The sequence below is a fragment of the Copadichromis virginalis genome, linkage group LG1 (genome assembly GCF_057382275.1).
Source record: "Copadichromis virginalis isolate Kocher_CV1m ecotype Utaka linkage group LG1, C_Virginalis_male_GT1.1, whole genome shotgun sequence".
Taxonomy (NCBI): Eukaryota; Metazoa; Chordata; class Actinopteri; order Cichliformes; family Cichlidae; genus Copadichromis; species Copadichromis virginalis.
The window spans coordinates 15,716,730-15,739,333 of record NC_140618.1 but is presented as its reverse complement, the minus strand read 5'-3'; the positions used below and the strand labels follow the sequence as shown (position 1 = coordinate 15,739,333).

At 39.7% G+C, this 22,604-nt stretch overlaps 1 protein-coding gene across 1 annotated transcript; it reads right to left on the bottom strand.

Moving 5' to 3' along the window:
- Positions 1-1,496: 1,496 nt before the first annotated feature.
- LOC146718505 (potassium channel subfamily K member 2-like) lies at positions 1,497-16,932 on the bottom strand. The gene is made up of 9 exons (XM_085452427.1): positions 16,633-16,932; positions 13,267-13,373; positions 13,028-13,140; positions 11,853-11,943; positions 10,869-10,986; positions 10,145-10,305; positions 7,762-7,948; positions 7,517-7,656; positions 1,497-5,736 (listed from the first exon to the last, which is right to left on the bottom strand). Coding segments are annotated over exons 1-9 (1,254 nt in total). The 5' UTR covers positions 16,634-16,932; the 3' UTR covers positions 1,497-5,400.
- Positions 16,933-22,604: the final 5,672 nt, after the last annotated feature.

Here is a 22,604-nt window from a genome sequence, read left to right as displayed (position 1 = left end):
CAGTAGCATAAACAGTTTTGTTTTGTGTGTTTTCATGTGTAAGTTGACCTATAAAGCTACACCCTTTTTGAGCAGGATGTGACCTTTCCCAGTGTTCAACTGCCCAAAAGTCCACAGTGTAGTAGAGAAAGGGTTACTCACTGAGCATCAAATTCAGGTTGTATGTATGAAAAAACAAACAAACTTGAATGCATAGGCTTAATGTACTTTGCACCCTGCAGCTGTTTTCAGTTCTAAATTACTTTTACCTGATGATGTGCACACAACTACTGCGGGGGTGTCAAACTCAATTTCACTAAGGACCACACTGGGAAATGAACCTAGACATGTTTAGATTAATGACATGCTGTAATTTAATCTAAAAATAAAAACATCCTGAATAATACAGTTACATATAATCCCCATAAGGGGCTCGATAGGAATTCAGCCCCTTAGTCAAAGAAAAAAAAACCTTAATATTGTCCTTGTGCACGTTTCTTAAAGTTTCACTCAGTCTGTTTCATAAGACTGAATACAAAAAATGAATGGTTGTGTTGGGAGAACAATGAAGATATTTCGCCATTTACTTTACGTCTTGTATACAGTTATTTGGTGCACATAAAAATGTGCACATTTGCAGAAAGATAAACAGACATAAAAACCAGATGCCGAACTTAAACTGAATGATTCACCTGACATTTCCTCTTTACAGTTGCTTCATTTTGAGATTCAGCTTGTGCTTTTTCATGCAGCTGCATGGCACTTACTGACTCTGTTGCCCCAGTGGTGCATAATTGTATGAGACTGACTTATCAGATACATGGGCTTTTCTTTACACTTAAAATTGCCTGTGCAACCGGTCTGTTCTATGTTTTGTCTGAATGAATGAAGGGTAATGCTGTAGGTGATGTCAGATGCCAGAGAACTGGTGGAAAGAAAGCGAATGGTAGCTTAGAATTTAACAAATGTTTTTTCAAGCTTCAATTATATCAAATTGACAAATAACTAACCACATCTGCTTAATTCTCAGACAATCCACAAAGCGGTGCGGCTTCGTAGCTTACCAAAGTCGTACTAAAACATTTTTTGACAGATTTTTGCGTGCCGTGTACCGCATAAAAACGGTTCGAGGTCAGTAAGCACAACCTGAAGTTATACATAAGGCGCACCGGAATATTAGGCACACCGTCGATGTTTGAGAAAATTAAGTGCGCCTTATAGTGCAGAAAATAAATATATATATATATATATATATATATGTACACATATATATTCACAGAATTGGCTACAAAAGCTGAGCACCTTGAATTACACACTGGACAGAGTAATTGTTGAAAGTCGGTATATTTTCACTTCGTATGTCATACAAAAATCTTTGTCACATTCGAGATTAGCTCTACAGACATTTTCTTGTTATAACATTGTGTTCTTCCAGACTCATTAGTGTCGAGTAATTTCACCAGAGTGTAGAAAAATACATTCATCATCATAAAAAGATGAACATATCTAGAATTGAATAAAAACAATGTAAAGGTTAGTTTATTTAAAAACACAAAAAAAAGACAAAGCAAACAGATGAGGCAACATCAGATTACTACTTCCGTTCACTGTTAGTACCTAACTACACAGATTTTAGGTTAGTACAGAAACAAAAACACATCTATAGAAAATTCAAAACATTTTCTTAATCTGTTCCACTAGCATGTCCAGTGGGTGTATAACCAAAGTCCTTACATAATCTCTAAAGACAATCCATATTATTTATTAATACAAGCTTCTTAGGACTCCAAAAAAAATCTAATAATTGGTACTTTGCTAGATTATTGTAGCAGATATAATCTAATATATTCTGGTATTACACTTTTATCTAACAGTCACAGTTTATCTTTGGTAATACAGAAATTGCAGGCTGGGTTACAGAATCATAATCTTTTTCTTGTCACAATTATTAGCTCAATTCAAACTCACTTAATTGTTCGATCTTATTTGTCTGATTATTATTTCAACCCAGTTTATCTGTATGTTTTGTTTTTCATGCTCTTCTTGTATGTTACAACAATCTGAGAATTAAGTCCTCTTCCTTGGATTATTTGTGAGTGAGAAGTTCGTGTGTTAAACCATGCAGTTGTCACTAATGCCACTTCACAATAACAGTCACCACCTTCTGACCGGATGGATAGGTTTGCTCTCAAGCCTGCAGCACAGTGTTACGTTCAAAGGCAGCAGCATAAAAGTGCATTTTCAATGGCAGGTGTACACACATGGAAAAAGCACTGTGCACATTCACTCCAAAACCTTCATCTTGTCCTCAACAAGGCAAATTCACTTCCATTACATCGCTACAGTGTAAACACAAATGGTTTGATATTTCATGCCTCAAAAACAATTTCCACTTTTCCTATTTAAGAGCTCACACATATCCACGTTAAATTATATCTTTAAAATTGCAAACACAATATATGTCTTGCACACAAATAAAGATGATTAACACTTTTTGCAGTCTAACAGTTGTCTGCAAGAAAGGTTTTGACACATGCAGTATAAAAAAAAGGCATTCACTGTGAATTATGTTAGCTTTGGATTGTCACCCCAATACGTCATCAGAAAAAAATGTATGTTGTTTGACAATAAAATAAAATACACAATTACCTGATTGAAAACAAAAGAATCACCAGTATTTGGGGGAACTGTGTCGCATACGGTTAGCTCCATATGTATTTCTTGGTACACCACCACAGCGGATTTTAAATCAAATAACCAGCATCTGACTGACTTTCAGCTTTAATTCAAGGGGTTTAACAAATACATTAACTGTTTAGGAGTTTCAAAATTTTTTAGAAGATTTTCAGAGGTTCAAAAATAATGGGATAACCCAGTTATTTAATGGCCAGGTGAGGAAATTTTCTTAATTATTTCTTTACATCTCCAGAAAATAAAAGATTTGGATTTGACTCCAAGTGTTGCCATCGTTAGGTAAAAATTTACCTCTCGGAGAGATCGCAAAAACTTTACTACTGGCCAAATCAACAATCTGGTACAGAAGGCATGCACTGGCCATCTCAGCAACACCAAAAGATAACTAACATGTATGATGACAGAATTATTTCTTTGATTAAGAAAAACAACTTTCAAGTAGATATTACTTTCAGAGTGTAAACTCAAGAGATGCTTTTAAGGTGCAAATCACTGATTGCAAGGATAGGAAAGCCACATTGGACTCCCTAACCCCACAAAATGGACTTAGATTAATAGATTAACTAAACAAAAGAGAAGAGGTAGGAAGATAAAAGTAAGGAGAAAGAGAGAAATGGCTCATGGTCTGAAGCGTAGCACGTCATCTGCCAGACACGGGGGAGGTGATGCTATGGCATTGGCATGAGTGTCTGCTAGTGGAACCTGATCACTAGTGTTTATTGACAATGCAACTGCTCTGATCTCAACCCAGCAGCAGGTGCTTTTAGCTTTTAATAAGTAAATGCAAAACGAAATGCACAAAAGACCCACAAACAATCAGCAACTGAAGGTAGTTGCAGTAAAGGCACAGCAGAACATCTCCAGGAAAAAAAAACACAGTGTTTGAAGATGTTCATGAGTTCTACACTTTAGGCACTCATTGACTGCAAAGACTTTCATCCAACTATTAAAAAAGACTGTAGAAAAATGGCTGTAGTTCCTAAAGAGTAAAAGTTTTGTAAACCTCTTAAATTAAAGTCTGCACTTCAATCACATCTTTAGTGTTGAATTTAAAATCCAGAGGTGATGTACAGAGGCAGAATAACAAAGCTGTCTCCAAATACTTTTGGACCTTACTCTATGCGTATATATATTTACGGTTACAACTATGTGGGCATTGCATCATTGAAAAGTAACTGGTACAGTACACCATAACATATGAATATTTTCCACATCCAAACACAGATACAAATTCTACTGATACAGAAGACAGACTGAATGAATGTGATGGCGAATGACCGAGCTCTGTACTCCATATGTAGCAATGTTCCTTAAATGGAGTTTACCAGTTTGGAATGGCTTACTGCTGCAGATAAAGCGTCCAGTCTTTAACATATCACCATGCAACTCACTGAACTGGTGCAAAATCGATAGTCCTCTTCACTTCACTTTGTGTTGTGTTTGGTCTTGTGGGCAAAGTGAAGAGTTTGAGGCACTGCAGTGGTCTGATAAATCTTCATAGAGCCACTTGTTTTGAAAAAAATACATCTGCTGTAAAATCACTGCATTATTTTTATGCCCTTTCCTTAAAAATGAGAGGAGCTTCGTAAGTACAAAGCATGCCCTCTATTAAAACACATCATTAACATGAAAGCATCATATAAAGATTAGCAGTAAAAGTCAAGACCGAACCACAAATAACTGGCTATCGCGATTTTTTTTTTAAAACTGCAATTAAAAATCGTGGAAAAAGTAATGGCTTGTGGGTAATTATTAAACTGAACGAACTGAACTAAACATGCAAAATACATTTATACATTTAACAACATCATGTGGAATCAATAACACTGATCAAGTAACAGTACTGCTTTTTGGTATTACAGTGACTCCACTGTAATAGTTGAATGATCATAGTCACAGTCATGCCTGCCTGAGCTGCTCTTTAAAACATACATAGTCAGCTAAAGCTTCGGATTAAAAAATACGCTGTACATGCTTTTAAGTACCTTTTTGTGCAGAATTAAAACTGCAAATATTTCACTCTTGACAACAATAGTAGAAAATTACACAAACATGCTCCCATATGGGTTTACTTCTAAATACAGAAGGCCCCTACTACAATCTACAGACATCCTCCTCATCAGATTGACTGACTTTTACAATTCTAATGCCAGTATGTTTTTCTAAATATACGCCTCTTAAATGGTGTTCATGGTCTTTGTTAACAGCAGGCTGTGATTGTCATTATCATAACAGCAGCACAGTGACTAACTACGTCCTGGGTTTATTACGAGCCAGGGACCTTTGTTGGATATTATACTCCTCTGTCTCTCATTAACGCCTGCTTGCCTCTAGACTGACTAAGCAATAGTGAAAAAAACAAAGCAAAAACAAATATGTTTAGTTGTTTCAGTTATGAAGACAGACAGATGCAGATTTCCAGATTTCCTAGCTTTTCAGTATGTCCTTAAATGTAACTTCTGTAAGATTTAGTTGACAAACACCAAAAAATACAGTTCTGTATGTTGTTCACGCTCTTTCATTGTTGGGGTTGAGGATGGTAAAGTGGAATATGTGTGCAAGTGTTATCAAGCAAGGCTTTGACTCCTCTTTCACGTTGAAGATGTCTTCTGCTGGGGCCACTTTCAATATTTTGATTTCTGAATTCTCAAGCAATGCCTTGTACCACCAGTTATGACAAACAGAGAGACCTTGGAAGGATCTTGAGAGGTGCCGACAGTCCTTCTGCTACTTGAGGTGCTCAATAATTGAGATCTCGCCTCTCTCCAGATCCGGTCCGTTCAAGACCAAAGCGCCATTTATGGCCGAAGGTGTCGATCCGTGCAGTCCGGCCTCCTTCTCGTTTTTGTCCCGTTCATTGTTGAAATTGACAGACACAACCCGCTTGGGCAGGGTGACCTCGGGAGCCGGGCTAAATCCCAGCTCTGAGGACAGCTTGCGTTTGATTGATGCAGCACGCTGGAACTTGTCATGGATCTCAATGCTAACACGACGACGGGTTTCTTTGAATTCTGCAGAGACATTTGCCGTCCACTCTGCAGCATGCGCCCGGATCTCTCCAACCTGCAATGACACAAAGATATAAAGAGGTCAGTAGAAATGCATTAGGATGACAGGAGACACATGAAAGCCAGCAACAAAAAGACTTTCACAGGTTTACTTTTGTGGTTTTTATCTGATAACAATGAAGGTAATATTTGCACACCTATTTAAAATATACTTCACCATCACCGTCTCATCCTCAGGTGTATCTAATATATCAGGGGTCTCCAACTCCAGGCCTCGAGGGCCGGTGTCCTGCAGGTTTTAGATATAACCGTGGGTCAACACACCTGAGTCACATGATTAGTTTGTTACCAGGCCTCTGGAGAACTTCAGGACATGTTGAGGAGGTAATTTAGCCATTTGAATGGGCTGTGTTGGACCAAGGACACATCTAAAACCTGCAGGACACCAGCCCTCGAGGCCTGGAGTTGGAGACCCCTGTAATATATAATCAAGCATGTATTTTGTGTTGCTGATATAAACAGGACTCATCTTCATGTATATTTACTACAGAGTTGCTGTTGTGATTCTTTGATAGCTCTTTTCGACTGCAAAGTATAGCTCACTTTCTTTCTGTGTGTTTATTCTATATTCATTACAAGTGTGAGTGCATGTTTGTTGTTTTCTGATCATTCTGATGTTTAAAGCTCAGATGTTTGTCTTTGTTGTATTTCCAGATTCTTGTTTACTATTCTAGTACTGTGAATCTTAGTTCTGCTAACACTGAGTTTTAATTTAGTGTTACAATATTATGGTCGGGTTTCTGTCTTGACTTTGTTATTGATGCCTCCAAAGAGTTTCTCTGTATCATGTTATTCTTAGTTTTTTGTCTCTTACTGGTTATCTTTTTGGTTATTTCCTGTTTTACTTTGATAGTTAGTCGTCTCTGGAGCCTTGCTTTTACTTCTCCCCACGACTGTCTTGATTTGTCAGCACAAATTCCTCATTTATACCAGCTGTGTATAAATAGTCCTGCCTTCAGTCTTTGTGTCAGTGTGTGTGTGTGTGTGTGTGCGCGCGCGTGTGTGTGTGTGTGTGCACTGCAGCCATACAATTTATGGATAATAAGATCCACAGAGCCATTCTGCTACCCCATCTGGCCAAAAATGAAATCTCTTGAAGATAGTGATAATGTCTGTGCGTCTAACTGCATCTGCGGTGACTTATGATAATAACACGCCTGCATCTACAGACCAGTGAGATGGCATATCACAGCAGGACTGCAAGATGTGATTATGTAATTGTGCTCTTGACAAAAATGTGATCCAGAGGATGTTTTTGATAATAACTGGTAAAAATGTATGAAAAATTCTTTATTCATGCTCACCAGCAAAATTCAGGTAGCACAAAGAACACAGCTGTATCACTCAGAAGGAGACCCTGACAGTTTTTTAATAAAAGGCTGGAAATGTCCAGAAGTTCCTTTTTGGAAACAAGGTTGGATTTATTTTGATAATCTCTGTTATATTTAGTATTAAAGTCATTTGATATTAAGCTTCATCATCACACATTGTCTAAATGATCTCTATTTCCCTCTGGGGATGATCACAATAAGATCCAGTGCTTGTGTTTTGATGGCAGTGAGTCGATTGGATTAGAAAACAGTCGTATCACTGAAATAACGTTAAACAGAGGGCAAAAGTTGAAGTGGCGATATGGCATAATGTAGCTCGAATAATGAGTGTCATTGTACAGAAAAAGGCACATGGTGACAGGTACACATAAAGCTGATAAAAGGAACAAAAACAAGCTGCAAAAAGTTAGATGAAGCAGAAAATAGAAACCGAGGGTATCGTACCTCTTCTTTTGTTCTCTTGGAGATGACTTTCAGCCAGTCTCCAATCATACTGAGGATAGCAGCAAAGTAGGCCAGCCCAACCAGAATCCAGAACCACACGACTGGTTTGTAGTAGTCCATGTACTCAATATCTGACCCACCTACACACACACACACACACACAGATTAACGAGACGGATCAACATGACTCAGAGAACCAGGTCCAAACTGTGTCTTAGCATTAAATCACTGGTTGTGCTTTTTACCTGCCACAAAGTCCCCAAAACCAATAGTAGTCAAGGTGATGACGACAAAGTACAGGGACTCCAGCGCAGACCAGCCCTCGATGTGTTTAAAGATGGCTGCCGGGAGGGCCACAAACAGCAGGCAGCCAAACAGCACGAACAGCAGCGTGGATATGACCCAGATCTTTGTCTGACTGATCTCCCCATGCTACACGGGAAAGAAAAGGACATCATTCAAATACTCAACATAAACTTTGTGTGTCTGCAGGCAGGGAGAATCCAGACATTAAGTATTCAGATCTCAAAGGTATAATACTGGATTAGATTCCTGCACTTGACATCACACTCAAATAAAAGTACAAAAGTGTCACCAAAGGAAAAGATGAAAAATGAAAGAACTCAGTAGATGTTGATGTGGAGGTTGTGTTAATCTATGTACACAAGGCTGGCTCCAGTTACTTCTAATTACTCCAGTCTACCTGTGAAACTGCATTTAGTCAGAATTAAGCTGTAGTATTACTCAGTCGAAAATGTTAATTCTGTGGAAACCTGTGTAATGACAATATTTCATATAAAATAAAAGACAACGTGTTTCTCTCTCAGGTTAAACAGCTAAAGTCATTAAGGATTATTATAAGGATTATTATCTGGTAAGCATTAATGTTTGCAGAGTTGAGATGTTTAAGGTGGGACCAAAGTGGAGGACTGACTGATAATAATAATAAAACAGACTGTTAAACAGAATACTCTGAAGTGAAATGCCAAATTAGCCTGACGCTGTTAGCAGTAATGGCATTATTCCATAAATTGGTCCCGTGGGTGCAGCTGAAGAGAAAAGACATTCACTGAGGATAATGCTGCAGTCTCACACAGTCTGCACTGAGCAATCAGGCTTTCATACTCACACAGGCACTTACACAATGAACTTTTGTCTTCTTTCCTTAATCACAATATTCATTACTCAGTCCCTCGGGTGCCCTGAGAGCAGCGGGAGGAGGAAATCATTCCAAAGTATGTTTCTGTTTTCAGATTTCTGCTCCTTCAAGACTACAAAACATATTATTCACACCAGCTACTTGAACTTTGAAGACGTGACTGCGAGCTGAGTCACCTTTGTCTCTCTTAATAGATCTGCAGGCTTTTTTTGCAACATGTGAGAAGAATGTGACAACACGATAAATGAACGAATCAGCTTGAAAATGAGTGCCCTGCAACGACAAATACAAAGAGATCTTTTTCTAATTTGGATGAGCATCAGGTGTTTTAATGAGCACCGACTCCAAAATAAAGGAAATGATTTGTTTGTGTTCATGTGTGTGCCTTCTTCTGCATTCCCCTGTCCCTAACTTCTTAGTAAGTGTTTTAACACTTAAAAACACAAGTTAGTTAAACTTGAGGGATGGCACAAACCATTGTGAATTTATCTCCTTCGGTGCAAATGAAGCAACAAAGATGCTCCTAAGAGACAACAAGAACAAAACCCCCCAAAAGGGAGTGATTTTGCAGGTGCTTGCTCTATCTTTATTCCTGATTCAGTTTTCTCTAGTGTTATTCTTGTGTTGTTAGTGTCTTTTTTAATGCTGGTAGGATGAGACTGAACCTGCTGCCCATTCATCTTATACAGAGAGTCCAGCCATTGCGAGAAGGTTTGCTGTGTCCCTCAGCACAGAGTAGACAAAAATACCAGGAAAATACCAGAAGACGGGCCGTTAATGAAATAACACATGGAGACATGGCATCAACCCAGCAGCAGGACCGTTATCTACTCCACTGCGTGAGCAGGAACAGGAAAAGCACTGCTAGAAATGAGAAATGACTCTTCAGAAATGACAGCAGGTTCACACTGAGCATATGTGACAGGCATAAAAAAAGGCCTGGAGATGCCGTGGCAAACGTTATGATGCTTGCAACATCAGCTCTGAAGAGGATTGAAGTCTTTCTAATTCCTTGCACTAAATGGACAAGCTCCAGACTGCATATCTCAACTTCTTCCTAAACAAACTGCTGTTCACTGTCTTCGTTCACAAGCTTAAAATCTATTAGCTGTCCCCTCATACAAAAGTGAGGACTGTGGTGGATAGAGCCTTTCAGTCTGTGGCACCAAGGCTCTGGAACAGTTTACCAATCCAGCTCTGTTTGTCTGACTCTGTGAAGTCTTTGAAAGAAACAGTTCAAAACTTTTCTGTTTTTTCAGGTAATTTTTAAGCAATAAATTGCAAAAAAGAAGAGCCAGATGTTGCGAATATGATACAAAATCAAACTCATATATGCAAATTAATACTGAATTATTGTTTTGTGAGAAGGTTCAGTAAAAGCTCTTCAAAATATTTACATTTTCTGGGAATTATTTTCTGGTTCAGGCTTTGAAAGTTTAATGTGATTGTGTTTGATGCTCCACACTCACCACGAACATCTTCTCCACTTTGTCAATGCCCTTGCCAAATATGGTGCCGAGCTGGTCTCCTACACCGGCCAAAAGGAAGCCAAACAGCGGTATCCCTAACAAAGCATAGACAATGCAGAATATTCTCCCGCCTTCGGTGTGGGGAGAGATGTTCCCAAAACCTGCGAAGAGGACACATCACCAGTGATTTGATGATTTGAATCCCGGTATTCGCTGCATGAAGACTGCATTTGTGAATTTGTTTGGAAGATATCCAACCACTACACTCGAAACACTGCTGGATAGATAGTGAAATATATTAGCTGCGTTTTTAAATTACACTTCTATAACACTGCATGTTTCAATTTTTTCCATTTTTGAATATATTCTATCTAATTACAAAAAAGAGTTAATATAACTCAACTAAGGTGGAATTACAGTGTCATGCAAGTAGAAATGGCCACTGTGTTGAAAGTGAGGAGAGTTTAAGAAATCTATACACATGCATGCACAAAGTAAATGTATGGGGAAAGTAAGTGTGCTAGTTTGATTATATCCACAAAGCAGATGTATAATCAATAACTAAAGAAAGGTCACTGTTATGTAGCTAACTGTAAGAGCTATATTTAGAGGACTGTCAACTCAAAAGTAAACATAAATTAATTAAAAACGGAAAATATACAATGTGGTTCTTTCGGTCTGAACATAGATGCTCTTTGTGTGAGTGTATGTGTGTGTTTCCTACCAATGGTTGTGATGACAGTCCCAGCAAAGAAGAAGGCAGAGCTCAGGTCCCACAGGCTGCTGTTGTTGGTCATTGTTCCTGCAGGGTTTACTCCTGAACGGATGGCGGACACAACTTGCTAAAAGGTAGAGAGAAAGAAAAAGACAGCCAGAGTCACAGACAGCAACAAAATAAAGTACGACTATTAAAATACAAGATACGGGAAAATAAGATTATGAATATAAACATAAATATGATTGTTTACAGTTTACATCAGCAGATGGAGTAAGCGATAACAGGGTGAATTAATTAGAGGTGATATTGCAGATCTCCTGTCTGGTAAGCTGGGATGGCATTCGAGTATTATACATGATAAAGTGTTGTTGTGTGTGGGCACAGCTTTAAAATGTATTTAAACATCATCCCTGCAGAATGAGGAGTCATTCAGTCTAAAAGCCACAGGCAGAAAAGATCTCCTGTAGCGCTCAAACCTGCACGTCAAAGCAGCCTCTTACTGTGAGTGCTGCAATGACCAATCAGGGTCCCATGCATTGTTGGATTGTCCCTAATGCTGAAGAGTTTCATCAGCATCCTCCTCTCAGACATCCGTAAATTAAAAACCTACTATAAGACACTTTTCTTTACAGATGTGCAGGAATGTGTTTTTGTGCTTACCTGTGTAACAAATTAAAGAAGGAAAATATATGAAATAGCATTGTAAACGACGCAAATATCTACAAGTGATAAAGAAAATACATTATCTTGAGTGAATTTAAGAATTTCTGATTTTGTTGGGCCATAGCTGGAAGACCAAGCAAACAGCAAGAGTCTGAAACAGAGCAGAAACTCTCGGTATCTCAGACGCTCTTCCTTTTAAAGCTAAAGGAGCTGTCCATGGTGCTGAAACCAGTGCTGCTGTGCTGAATCATAGTAGGGTACAGTACATACGCTGCTCTACTTAATGCATGAGTTTTAACATTAATATTAATGTCAGGTTAGTCTTACCTTAACCAGCTCCTCCAGCTGGCTCTGGTTGACACAGGAGTGTCTGGAAAGGAACTGCAGCTTCTGGGACAGGATGGCCAAACGCTGTTCACTATTAGAAAGAGGAAAAGTACTATTATGTCAACTGAACAAAGTTTGATTTGGTTTATAAACATCAAAGACTAATGGAATTATATATATGACAGCCTAAATATTTTAGAGTAGGACTAATATGCTCAGTATTTCTGTATTGCTCATGGGAATCATTTGGGGGCTTTCCTACTTTGGTGAAATAAATAATCTCAGTCGTGTCTTTGTTAACTGTGGGAAACGAAGAGTTCACAGCCAAATATACAGCACAGGATACTGGGAAAAATCAAATCTTTATTACCAGGCTGAGGCCATACATGGAAGGTCAGTCACTCTGGCAAACAAATCTGGCAGATAGAAGATCAGAAGCAAGATCCAACAAAATAGGCAAAAGATCACTCACATCCGGTCAGAAGTAGTAAGAACACAAAGGCACAAAGAGTACAACAAAACACGAGGAGCAGCAGGGCGTGTCTACAAGGGTTGGTTTTATGAAGACAGCACAGTCTGGAAAATGGGAAGTAAAGAAGTTGGGCTACGGATACCAAGGTAAGTGACTGAACAGAGATAAAGAGCTGGAAAGTGAGCAAAAGCTGGAAGCAGGAAGTGTATGACAAACAGATATTTCAAAATATAACAGGAAGTGAAAACACAGAAATCCAAACACGTGATATGAAACTAACACAGAAGCCCAAAAATTAAGTGTAGTAGAACTGTACATGTTTTAATGACTCAGTCAGTTTCATGCTCCCAATCAAGAGCAGAAAGTACTAGCACAGACTTGTATATATTCTTTAGTCATCTGTGTTGAAGACTGCATTAAACTAGGGCTGTTTCAGGAAGTGCACTACAGGGTACCCAGTGGTGAGCTGAAAATACATAAAGCTAAAAGTTTACATCTAAACATTTATGACTTTAATAAACATAACATTTAATATATTTTTACTTTAAATAAATATTCATAGAAGATCAAGCACACCGTACTTATTTGTAGGGTCTTAACCTTTGCGTTCATTGCCACAGATTGGAGAGGAGCAGTTATGCGAGTCGTGGGACAGCTAAATAGATGGATGGATGACTGGCCTACCTCTCTTTAACCTGCTTACCTCTCATGGGGCTGCTCCAGGGATCTGAAGACTGCTGCTCCCATCACCAGGTACAGAACCACCAAAAGAAAGATGGCTGTCACCGTCTTCCACTTCATCACTGTGGCAACCACCTGCAACACTTCAGCTTGTTAATCAAACCATATACATACCTGCATGCAAGAGGTGTCCCAAAATAAACTACAATGACACCACAGGGTGTAACAAAAATCCTGTGAAAACATCTCATTTGTCCTCACCTCGCTCTCCTCCGGAGGCGTCAGTGTCATTGGCTTTGTGGAGAAGGAGAGGCGGGGCTTAGTGTTGTGAGTGGCGGATTTAGGGTCCAATAAGTCTGGAGCTGCCACTACCAGGGGAAATGAGAAAATGGCATTCAATTATTTTCCCTCCCATGCACTTTTCTCCCTGCCTGTCTCTGCTCATACATGCTCCAGTCAACAGATTTAGCTTGTTAATTTTAGAAAGCCTTATGAATAAATCACCAGCAAAACTTTGAAGTGGTTGCTACATGCTAACACTGGAAAAGGGCTGAGTCGGGCCCTTAAGTTGAGTTTAGCTACACCCGCGTGTGTAACACGTATCTGTGCTTTTATAAAATCTAACATATGATGAATGATGTGCATCTTAAATATAGACAAATATAGTGAGAGTATGAAGGCTATGACTTTCTAAAAGAGCAATAGAAAAGCAAGGGCGAATGTTGCTAAAGATACCGCAAGAGGAAAAAAAGGTGCTGAGGCCTTTGTAGAAGAAGTGTTTTAAATTATGAAATGTACGTAAAATCAATTCACTCTGCAAATCCTGAAAGAATTAGCATAAAACCATTGTTGTATCAGCTGTTTTATTCTGCTGTAGTTTGTATGCACTTTGCATGTTTCTTTAATTTCCTATAAAGGGGACCTATTCTAATGGTTTCCCACCCTACAGTATTTTTATACCTGGACTCTCCTAAAGTAAATGGTAAATGGCCTGTATTTGTATAGCGCTTTTACTAGTCCCCTCTAGGGACCCCAAAGCGCTTTACACACCCAGTCATCCACCCATTCACACACTGGTGGAGGCAAACTACAGTTGTAGCCACAGCTGCCAGACTGACAGAAGACTGACAGAAGCAAGGCTGCCATGTCGCGCCATCGGCCCTTCTGGCCAACACCAGTAGGCAGTAGGTGAAGTGTCTTGCCCAAGGACACAACGACCGAGACTGTCCAAGCCGGGGCTCAAACCGGCAACCTTCCGATTACAAGGCGAACTCCCAACTCTTGAGCCACGATCAAAGTAGAGTTTCATGATTCACAGCTGTTGTACTCATGGCCAGAGCAGTGTGCTGGGGAGGACCATATTAGGGATATCCTCTCTCTGTGGCGTTATTTAGACCCAAACCCAAAAAACACTGTCTTGAACTGGATGCCAAGTTTAAAATCTGAGCTGTTGAGCTGGTCTGACTGATTCAGCTGCTGATATACTGGGATTTTCCCAATCTCTTGGGTTTATAGAGAATAGTTTAAAAAAGAAAAAAGTGATTGTCAGTTCTCAGGACAAAAATACCTATATGATGCCAGAGGTCAGAGGAGAATGTAACAGCAACCAAGGTATGCAGAAGAACATGTACAACATGTCAAACCTTGAAGCCAAAGGGCTATAGCAGCAGAAGACTGCACCAGGTATCACTCCTGTCAGCTAAGAACAGAAAATCGAGGCTACAGTTCTAATATGATTGGGAAAATGATTTCTGCTGCAACCTTTGGATGAAAACATGGATCCATCATGCAGTGTATCATGAATTCAAGCTGGTGGTGGGGGGATGGTGTGTGGAGAAATTTCCCTGGCACACTTTGGGCCCCTTAGTACCAACTGTTTAAACAAGTTGGTACAAACATTATGTGTAAACCCTAGAGATTAAATGGCACTGCATACCCGAGTATTGTTCTTAACTATGTCCTAAAAATATTCCTTCATGATCACAGCCATCTTTTAATGGCTGCTTCGAGCAAGATAGCGTACCAGAGTTCAAATCATGTCAAACTGGTTTCTTGAACATGACACTGTACTCAAAAGCCCTCCACAGTCACCAGATCTCAATCCACTAGAGCACCTTCGAGACGCTATCATGTCAATATGGACCAACACGAGGAGTGTTTCCAGCAGCTTGTTGAATCAATGCCATAAAGAATTAAGACAACTCTGATGTGACCTCTCCAGAGTGTACTCTGCCTCTTGCCTTGTGACAGCTGGGTCAAGCAACCATGAAAACAGTTAAGAAAATGGATAAATGGATGGCTAAAATAAGGGGTAATAAGTCCTGATTGATTATGCTGTAATTGCAAAGATAATACATTCTTTTTCTTTCCAAACTTTGCTTTCTTGTCTCCCGGGAGGAGACACAAATCCCACTGGGTTTGAGTCAGGAAGGGCATCTGGGGTAAAAGCTCTGCCAAATCAAACACTGTAGTGACCCACTGTGAATAAAGGAGCAGCCGAAAGCAGCTTCCTTTCCTTTTTCTTTTGTGACCAGGACAATGGCATTTGTAAATGTAATTATTTCCCACACAGAATGGAATACGCCTCACATTTAACATTCATCTTAAATGATATGTAGTTACAAAACAAATCTTATAAAATAAGACAACAAGCAGATGAATAATATATATTTTCTCTATTCCTATCTAACATAACAGTTAATACACAGGACCTAAAACTACATTACAAAATGTGATATCCACTTAAAATGTTCATTGTCTTGGTTCTTTACTACACTTAACAGTCCTAATAATTGGCAAGGAAAGTATGTTCTGGGTTAAAGAGCACGGAGCTGAAGAGAAGAGAAGGCAAGACTGGTTTAGGCACATTTTCTACTGGAAATATTAAAAATGTTAAGAAAAGTTCATTAATAGTTCCTCAAATAATTGCAGTTCACACAAATACAACAAAAATAGATGAAATCAGACAAAACTGCAACATTTTCAAATTCTTTTAAATGTTTTTCTTTATATATAGATTTATAAACAAAAACTGTATCAGGAGAAAAATAAAATATATTAAAAATAAAAAGGTCAGAAGCGTCCATCCTGATCACGTGCACTGCTGACCTACCGTTTATCTTAGAAGCACTCCTCTTCCTTCCGATAGTGTCTTAGGCAAAAGTTAAACCATCCCCCTCTCTGTGATCATCAGTGTAGGGTTTGTTAATATAATGTTAGCAGTGAACACATGAATCATGGATTCTCTTTGACGGGATTAGTTTTCGAAATAAAAAAGGAATTCAAAAAGCCTTTTTTCTGGCAAGCTGAGACAGTTTAGCTGAATAAATATTTAGTGAAACAAAGCAAACACGTGCATGCAGCTGTGCAGGAAGGAGTCAAGACTTAGTCACACATAGGAACTCATAAACACACACTTCAGCCTCTCCTCTCACTGTAGGTGGATAATTAAGAACAGTCTGCCGAGTTTTGCGTAAGTTTTGGGACTCCGAGTTAGTTTTTGTGAAATTTGGGGTGAATCTGAGGTGTGGGTGATGCTGGTGTAACATTTTTTTTTCACAAACTTCATGAGGTTATGAAGAAGTTTCAGGATAAGTTTTCTCCCATACAAACTGTGAATTCACTTACTCCTTGTTGCCTATCCGATGCCCTCCGCTCTCCTCTTCTCCTCGTCCGAGGCTCTCACTGCGTTCGGGGGAATCTTTCCTCTTCTGCGTGTCTCCTCCCTGCGGTGCTGAAGAGGGGGGACGAACTGGCGCTCCGTTTTCCCTCTGCTGTTCTACTTTTACTGCTGATGGGACGATAGTGTTGAGTCTGCACCTTTCTCTTACTGTCTCCGCGCGCAATTCCAAAGGGTTTCCTCCGGTGTGTCTTTGTCGTTTGTTATTCTCGCTGCTGTTTCTGCTCTGGAGCATCCACTGCGCTCTGTCTGCGCTCTGGCTTTTTGAGCGCACCGCTGGACCGGCGGAATAACACCGAGAGAAAGGAGGGGTTGGAGTGGGGTGGAGTAAGGACAGGGGTGGATGTGCAGGACACAGGGAGGTGCTTACTGCCCAGGGAGGTTTCTAGAGGATTTGAGGAGTTCCAATAAATGTGCAGCGAATCTGCTGCACGTTTTTTTTTTTTTTGTCATGATTCTGACTGCTGATCGATACCGGAGCAACATGCCTGAAGCTTATGCACAAAAGGCAGACGCTGCCTGGTGATGGCCATGTGGTGATTCCCTGGGGCTGAAAAACTAAAGTAAGAAAAAGAAAAGAAAAGCAGAATTACTTCTTTGCTCCCTACAACCTGGTACAAGATAAGATACGTTTCTTTATAGACAGTTTTTTCCCCTTCATAATGGTAGGTGAGGCCTCACTTCTGCTAATTTGAGTAACTAAATTCAGTTAACTGTTTTTGACTCCAACTCCAGGCCTCAAGGGCCGGTGTTTAGCAGGCTTTAGATATCACCCTGGGTCAACACACCTGAATCAAATGATTAGTTCATTGCCAGGCCTCTGGAGAACTTAGAGACACGCTGAGTAGGAAATTTAACCATGTAAATCAGCTGTACTGGATCGAGGATCAAGGACACATCTAAAAACCTGCAGGACACCTGCCCTTGAGGCCTGGAGTTCCCTACCCCTGCATTAGGTAATAGTACCTGGTAACAGGTACCTTTTTAGTAACCACTCAGCAAGTGTTCCAAGCAATCTGACGCAATCATAAATGTGATGTCAACAGACTGCATGCCACGATTGGCTGATCAGTGGCATTGCTCATGAGAGCGTTTCCTTCATGAAAATCAAAACCACATTTACCTGGCAAAGTAGGTAATAGCTACACAAAAAACCAACACCGTGGTCCCTGTGTCTGACAAATAGCAAAGCACCGAGCAGCAGGTATACCATTGCTTCATCTTACTTTCTTGTGGTGTTCATGATGCATCCAAATTACATCACAAGACATTTGCCCGCGTTTCTATAATGACCCCAGCACATTAGGTGGGACTCAATTGTAATGGAATTCCAGTAGAGCTGAGCTGAGTCACACTGACCCAATCCAAGTAGTCACTAATGGGAAAGGGCTAATAGAGACAGGCAACCATAACACTTATGGTCAGTTTAGAATCACCAATCAACCTAACCCCATGCAAATCCATCTTTTATATAAAGTCTATAGTATTCACACAGAAATAAAATCATGTTGGACAAACCTCCAAAAAGTGTTTATTATTAACAAATGCTTTGCACAAGGTAGTCCGAATGATCTTTAGTGACCAGACCTGATTTCTCAGTAGGGAAGTTTCACTATAGTTTAGCTGCCAGAGTGAAGTAATATGCTTCATCAAACAGGTGGATAAAAGAGGTGATGAAGTATGCACTGTTGGCAAACGATGGATGCAGGCATAAGGAATCTGAGTGGTGAAGTCAGAGCGGAGGCACCATAAACCTGGAGTATTTCTAATGTCCAGCAGGGGGCGACTCCTTTCATTTCAAAAAGAGGTCTGATTGTACAGAAGCCTTAGGGAAAACAGCTTCTTGCTTTATGAACTCAGTAAAAACCCATAGTCTCATTCATTATGATTTCAGTCTTATTGAATACATTACTTTGTGCATTATAGCTGCCACAAGATTGCAAAAGATTGCCTGCCTACCTGGTTACTGATAATTTATATAAGAGTGCAGAGTGTCCCGAACACACTCAGCTGAGGGTTTCAAAACCATCATCACAATGACAACTTCCATCTTTTATTTAAAGGCTGTGAGAAGATTAAAAAAACAAAGTTGAAATGCTGTGTTTTCATTGTATATTTTTCTTATTAGTTGTGTAAAAGCTAAAGGGATTGGAGATAATCTATCTGAATTTGAGGAGCAGGGCAGTGCCTCAAACACTCCCCCAACCAGCCACACATTTAAAATAAATATCTACTTGCACCACACACCCATTTGATCTTGTCATCCTCTCTCAAAGGCCACCACTGCCTCTTGCCTAGCTTGTTGGTCCGTTATTAATAAATGTTTGTCATTCACATTTGAGGTTGGGATATTTGCTGGTCAATTGGATGCTATAAGCTGACATAAAAAATAGTTTATACATAAAACATGTGAATGGTTTCAGTATTTTAGGTTATTTTCTATAGGTTTCAGTATAATTAATAATAATAATAATAATAATAATAATAATAATAATAAATTAATCTGTAATATTCACTGAACCTGAAATATGTAATTTGTGGCATGTAATGCATGAACTGACCTGCTATAAAACACATTAGCAGGAACATTATTATCAGTCTCATTCCCCGCAATCAGACACATGAGATTGTCTTTAGAATACTTACTCGTGTTGCTATGGTCACAATTATTCTGACTTCTTTGGTTTATGTCGTCTACAAAGAAAAATACAAAGAGAATCTAGAGAATATCCAGAGGAGACACACAAATATTGTGGAGATTGAACCAAATTTAAGTTATTGAGGCTGCTCAGGTGATCAAATAGGCAGAAAATGGCTAATATTGCACATGGAGGAAGCTGCTTTCTTCTCTGTAGGGAGTTAAGTTTACAGAAACTAAATTTGGCAGCTTCTTGAGGTGAAGGTTCCTGTGTTGATGTGGGTCAAGCTGCTGTTCACACACTAATTAAGGCCCTGGAGGTGCAAAGTTCAGCATTTTTGACTGTGCTCAGGAGCTTTTTTTTATTTAAAGTGTAATAAAAACTACCTTCTCTTTTCCCGATCTCTCATGTTCCTCTGGTCTCTCTGTTCGCTCTCTGTCTCCCAGACACTGATGAGAAATTAATAGTAGTTTAAATGTTCATTTCTCCACCCCATGACTCTAACAGTTACACTTTAATTACACAGCTAGATAAACTTGGATACCCTGTGGTGTGTGCGTGTGCGTTCCATAACTTAAGATGAGGTAACATGCATATGTAGCTTGTGGTTTATGTGTGTATGAACGTGCATATAGTGTGTGTGAGTGTGCACAACCAAACCTCACACACGCTTTTCACCTGTCTAAATTCATTAAGTCAAAAAAAGTCACGCTGCGCTGTGTTACACAGATGTAACGTGCCTCGCTATCATCCTGTAATAAACCAAAAACGCGTTTTCACCCAGGTGTCATCCACATATCTGAACCAGTGACTTGGTGGTGTTCCAGGGTAGGATAGCAAAGCCCTCTTTTCCACTTCTTCCATGTACAAATTGGCCACGATGGGTGAAACTGGGGAGCCCATGGCACACCCATGTTTCTGCCTGTAGAACTGACCCTTGTATGTGAAGTAGGTGGAATGAAGACACAGTTCCAAAAGCAAACACACTTGGTCGATGCTGAGAGTGGTCCTGCTGCTGAGGTTGGGGTCATCCTGTAATCTCTTACGGACTACCTCCAACGCTTCTGTGACTGGGATGCAAGTGAAGAGAGCTGTAACGTCGTACGAGACCATGGTTTCGTCTGCCTCCATAATGACATCTCTCACCTTCTCAACAAAATCCAGGGTGTTCTGGATGTGGTGTTCAGAGCTGCCCACCAGCGGGTTGAGGATCGAAGCCAGAAACTTGGAGATGTTATAGGTGACAGAGTTGATCATGAAGACAATCGGTCTTAAAGGTGCACCCTGTTTATGTATTTTTGGTAAACCATACAGCTTTGGTGTAGATTCCCCTGGGTACAGCCTGTGGTATGAGGTCCGGTCACTAGCCTTGTCTTGTTCTAACTGCTTCAGACAGTCTATCACCCTCTTCCTGTAGCAACTTTCTGGGTCTCGTTTCAGGGGCTCATAAGTATTTTCATCACTGAGTAGCAACAAAATTTTCTCATGATAGTCTTTCTGGTTTAGCAATACTCTGCACCTACCCTTGTCTGCCGGAAGGATGATAATGTTGTTGTCATCGCTAAATGATGTGAGTGCCTTGCTCTCCTCCATGGTGATGTTGGATGCTGGGGGCTTTGCATTGCTGAGACAGGCCGAAACTTTCGTCCGTAGTTGCTCTGCTTCCACTTCTGCAATACTGTTGTTACGAATTGCTGTTTCTGTGGCTGTGATCAGCTCCACTGAGCAGCAGTTCTCTTGGTTGAAATGCCTTCTTGATGTTGGAGGTCAGAGGAGAATGGCCAGACTGCTTTACGTTTAGAGGAAGGCAAACAACCCACAACAGTAGTGGTCTGATGTCTCCTAGGCCTCTTAGTACTGACTGACGAGCCTACCTGAGAATTGTTTCAGTCCATTAATGACCACAGTGCACACACCTTCTAATGGCCAACACACCATGTCACAAAGCTCAAATAATTTCAAACTGACTTCCTGAACATCAGTTTGAAATATATTCATTGTACACAAATGGCCTCCACAGGCACCAGACCTCAACCCAATTATTATTAAAAATCTTATTATAAACTCAACTAAGTCACAGAAATCATCAGAGTGTTTTCCACTTCTCCAGCCTCACTGTCATTACACTGATGAAAAGCTTGTTTCAGAACCAAAGACCCAACTGTTCATTTCTAAAAGTGCTGCAATGACATTTGTTTGGGTTTTCCCTACCTTGTGTCATGGCGCAAAGGGGGTTAAAAAGTGTTTCTAACAACCTGCCATGTACGTTATTGTCACCATCTGAAATGATTTTTCCAATACTCCAATAAATACTTAGGATTAAATTAGGATCCTGTCACGCATCCTTTTTCTGCCACTGGAAGTCACCTCAGTCACTTGAACTGCTCATGTCTTCTTCATTCTTTTATTGACCTAATATTTATAAATAGTAACAACAAGTTGTTACCATTTATACAGTTCTGGTCCTCTTTTTTATTTATGTCCTCATTTATTGCTTTTGTCCTCATTTATATCTTACCCAACATTTATTTAGCTAAAAATAGTTCTGAAATACTTTTCGGCAGCTCAAACTAATTCATCATGCACATGCTTCCATATTTTCTTTTTGTCAGTTAATTTATAAGTCTGCTGCAGGGTGGTACTGATGATCACGGCTTGATAGAAATATTATTTCAGTTGCGTCTTACGTGCCTGTGTGTCTGATTATCTGTGAGTTGTGTCTCGTGCTGCAGCCGAATATTTAGAAATTGATGATAAAATAATGATAGGAGTCAGTCTGATGTCTGATAATCAGGGATGCCGATGCTTAGTCACAGCCAATTTGCATAGCTGTGACCAAATATAGGCGTCTCACTTTAGCTCATTTTACCATTTTGTTTGTTGTTACTGATATGCAGTCTGTCTGAAGGGTAAAAATAATACAAATGCAAATATTCTCCTGCTATGGAATTAAGTCTTGTCTCAATGAACTTGCTAATAACTCGCTCTCTGCTGATGTGGAAACAAGATCCTGTTGAAATAGCATTTTTCAATTAATTGTTGTTAGTTTTACAATTTTGCGGATCGTGAAACACGAGGAATCATGAAGACCTTTAATTATGGAATTAACAAGGAAAAAACAACAACTTCACGCAACACTTGTAATTTTTTAATTGTGTTCAGATGATATCTTTCTCCATCAGTCTAAAATTAAACACGCTTAATTGGAAATGGTGACCTCTAACTTCCAGTCGTTAAACACAATCAGATTTTAGCTCCATAATATTTTGTGGGTTTTGCTA

Bases quoted from the DNA above. Each gene is read 5' to 3' on its own strand.
- LOC146718505 (XM_085452427.1), bottom strand. The intron at 11,944-13,027 runs GTAAGCAGGTTA...TCTTTCTAATAG, and splicing joins CTGGAGCAGCCCCATGAGAG to TGAACAGCGTTTGGCCATCC. The intron at 10,306-10,868 runs GTAGGAAACACA...TCCTCTTCGCAG, and splicing joins GACTGTCATCACAACCATTG to GTTTTGGGAACATCTCTCCC.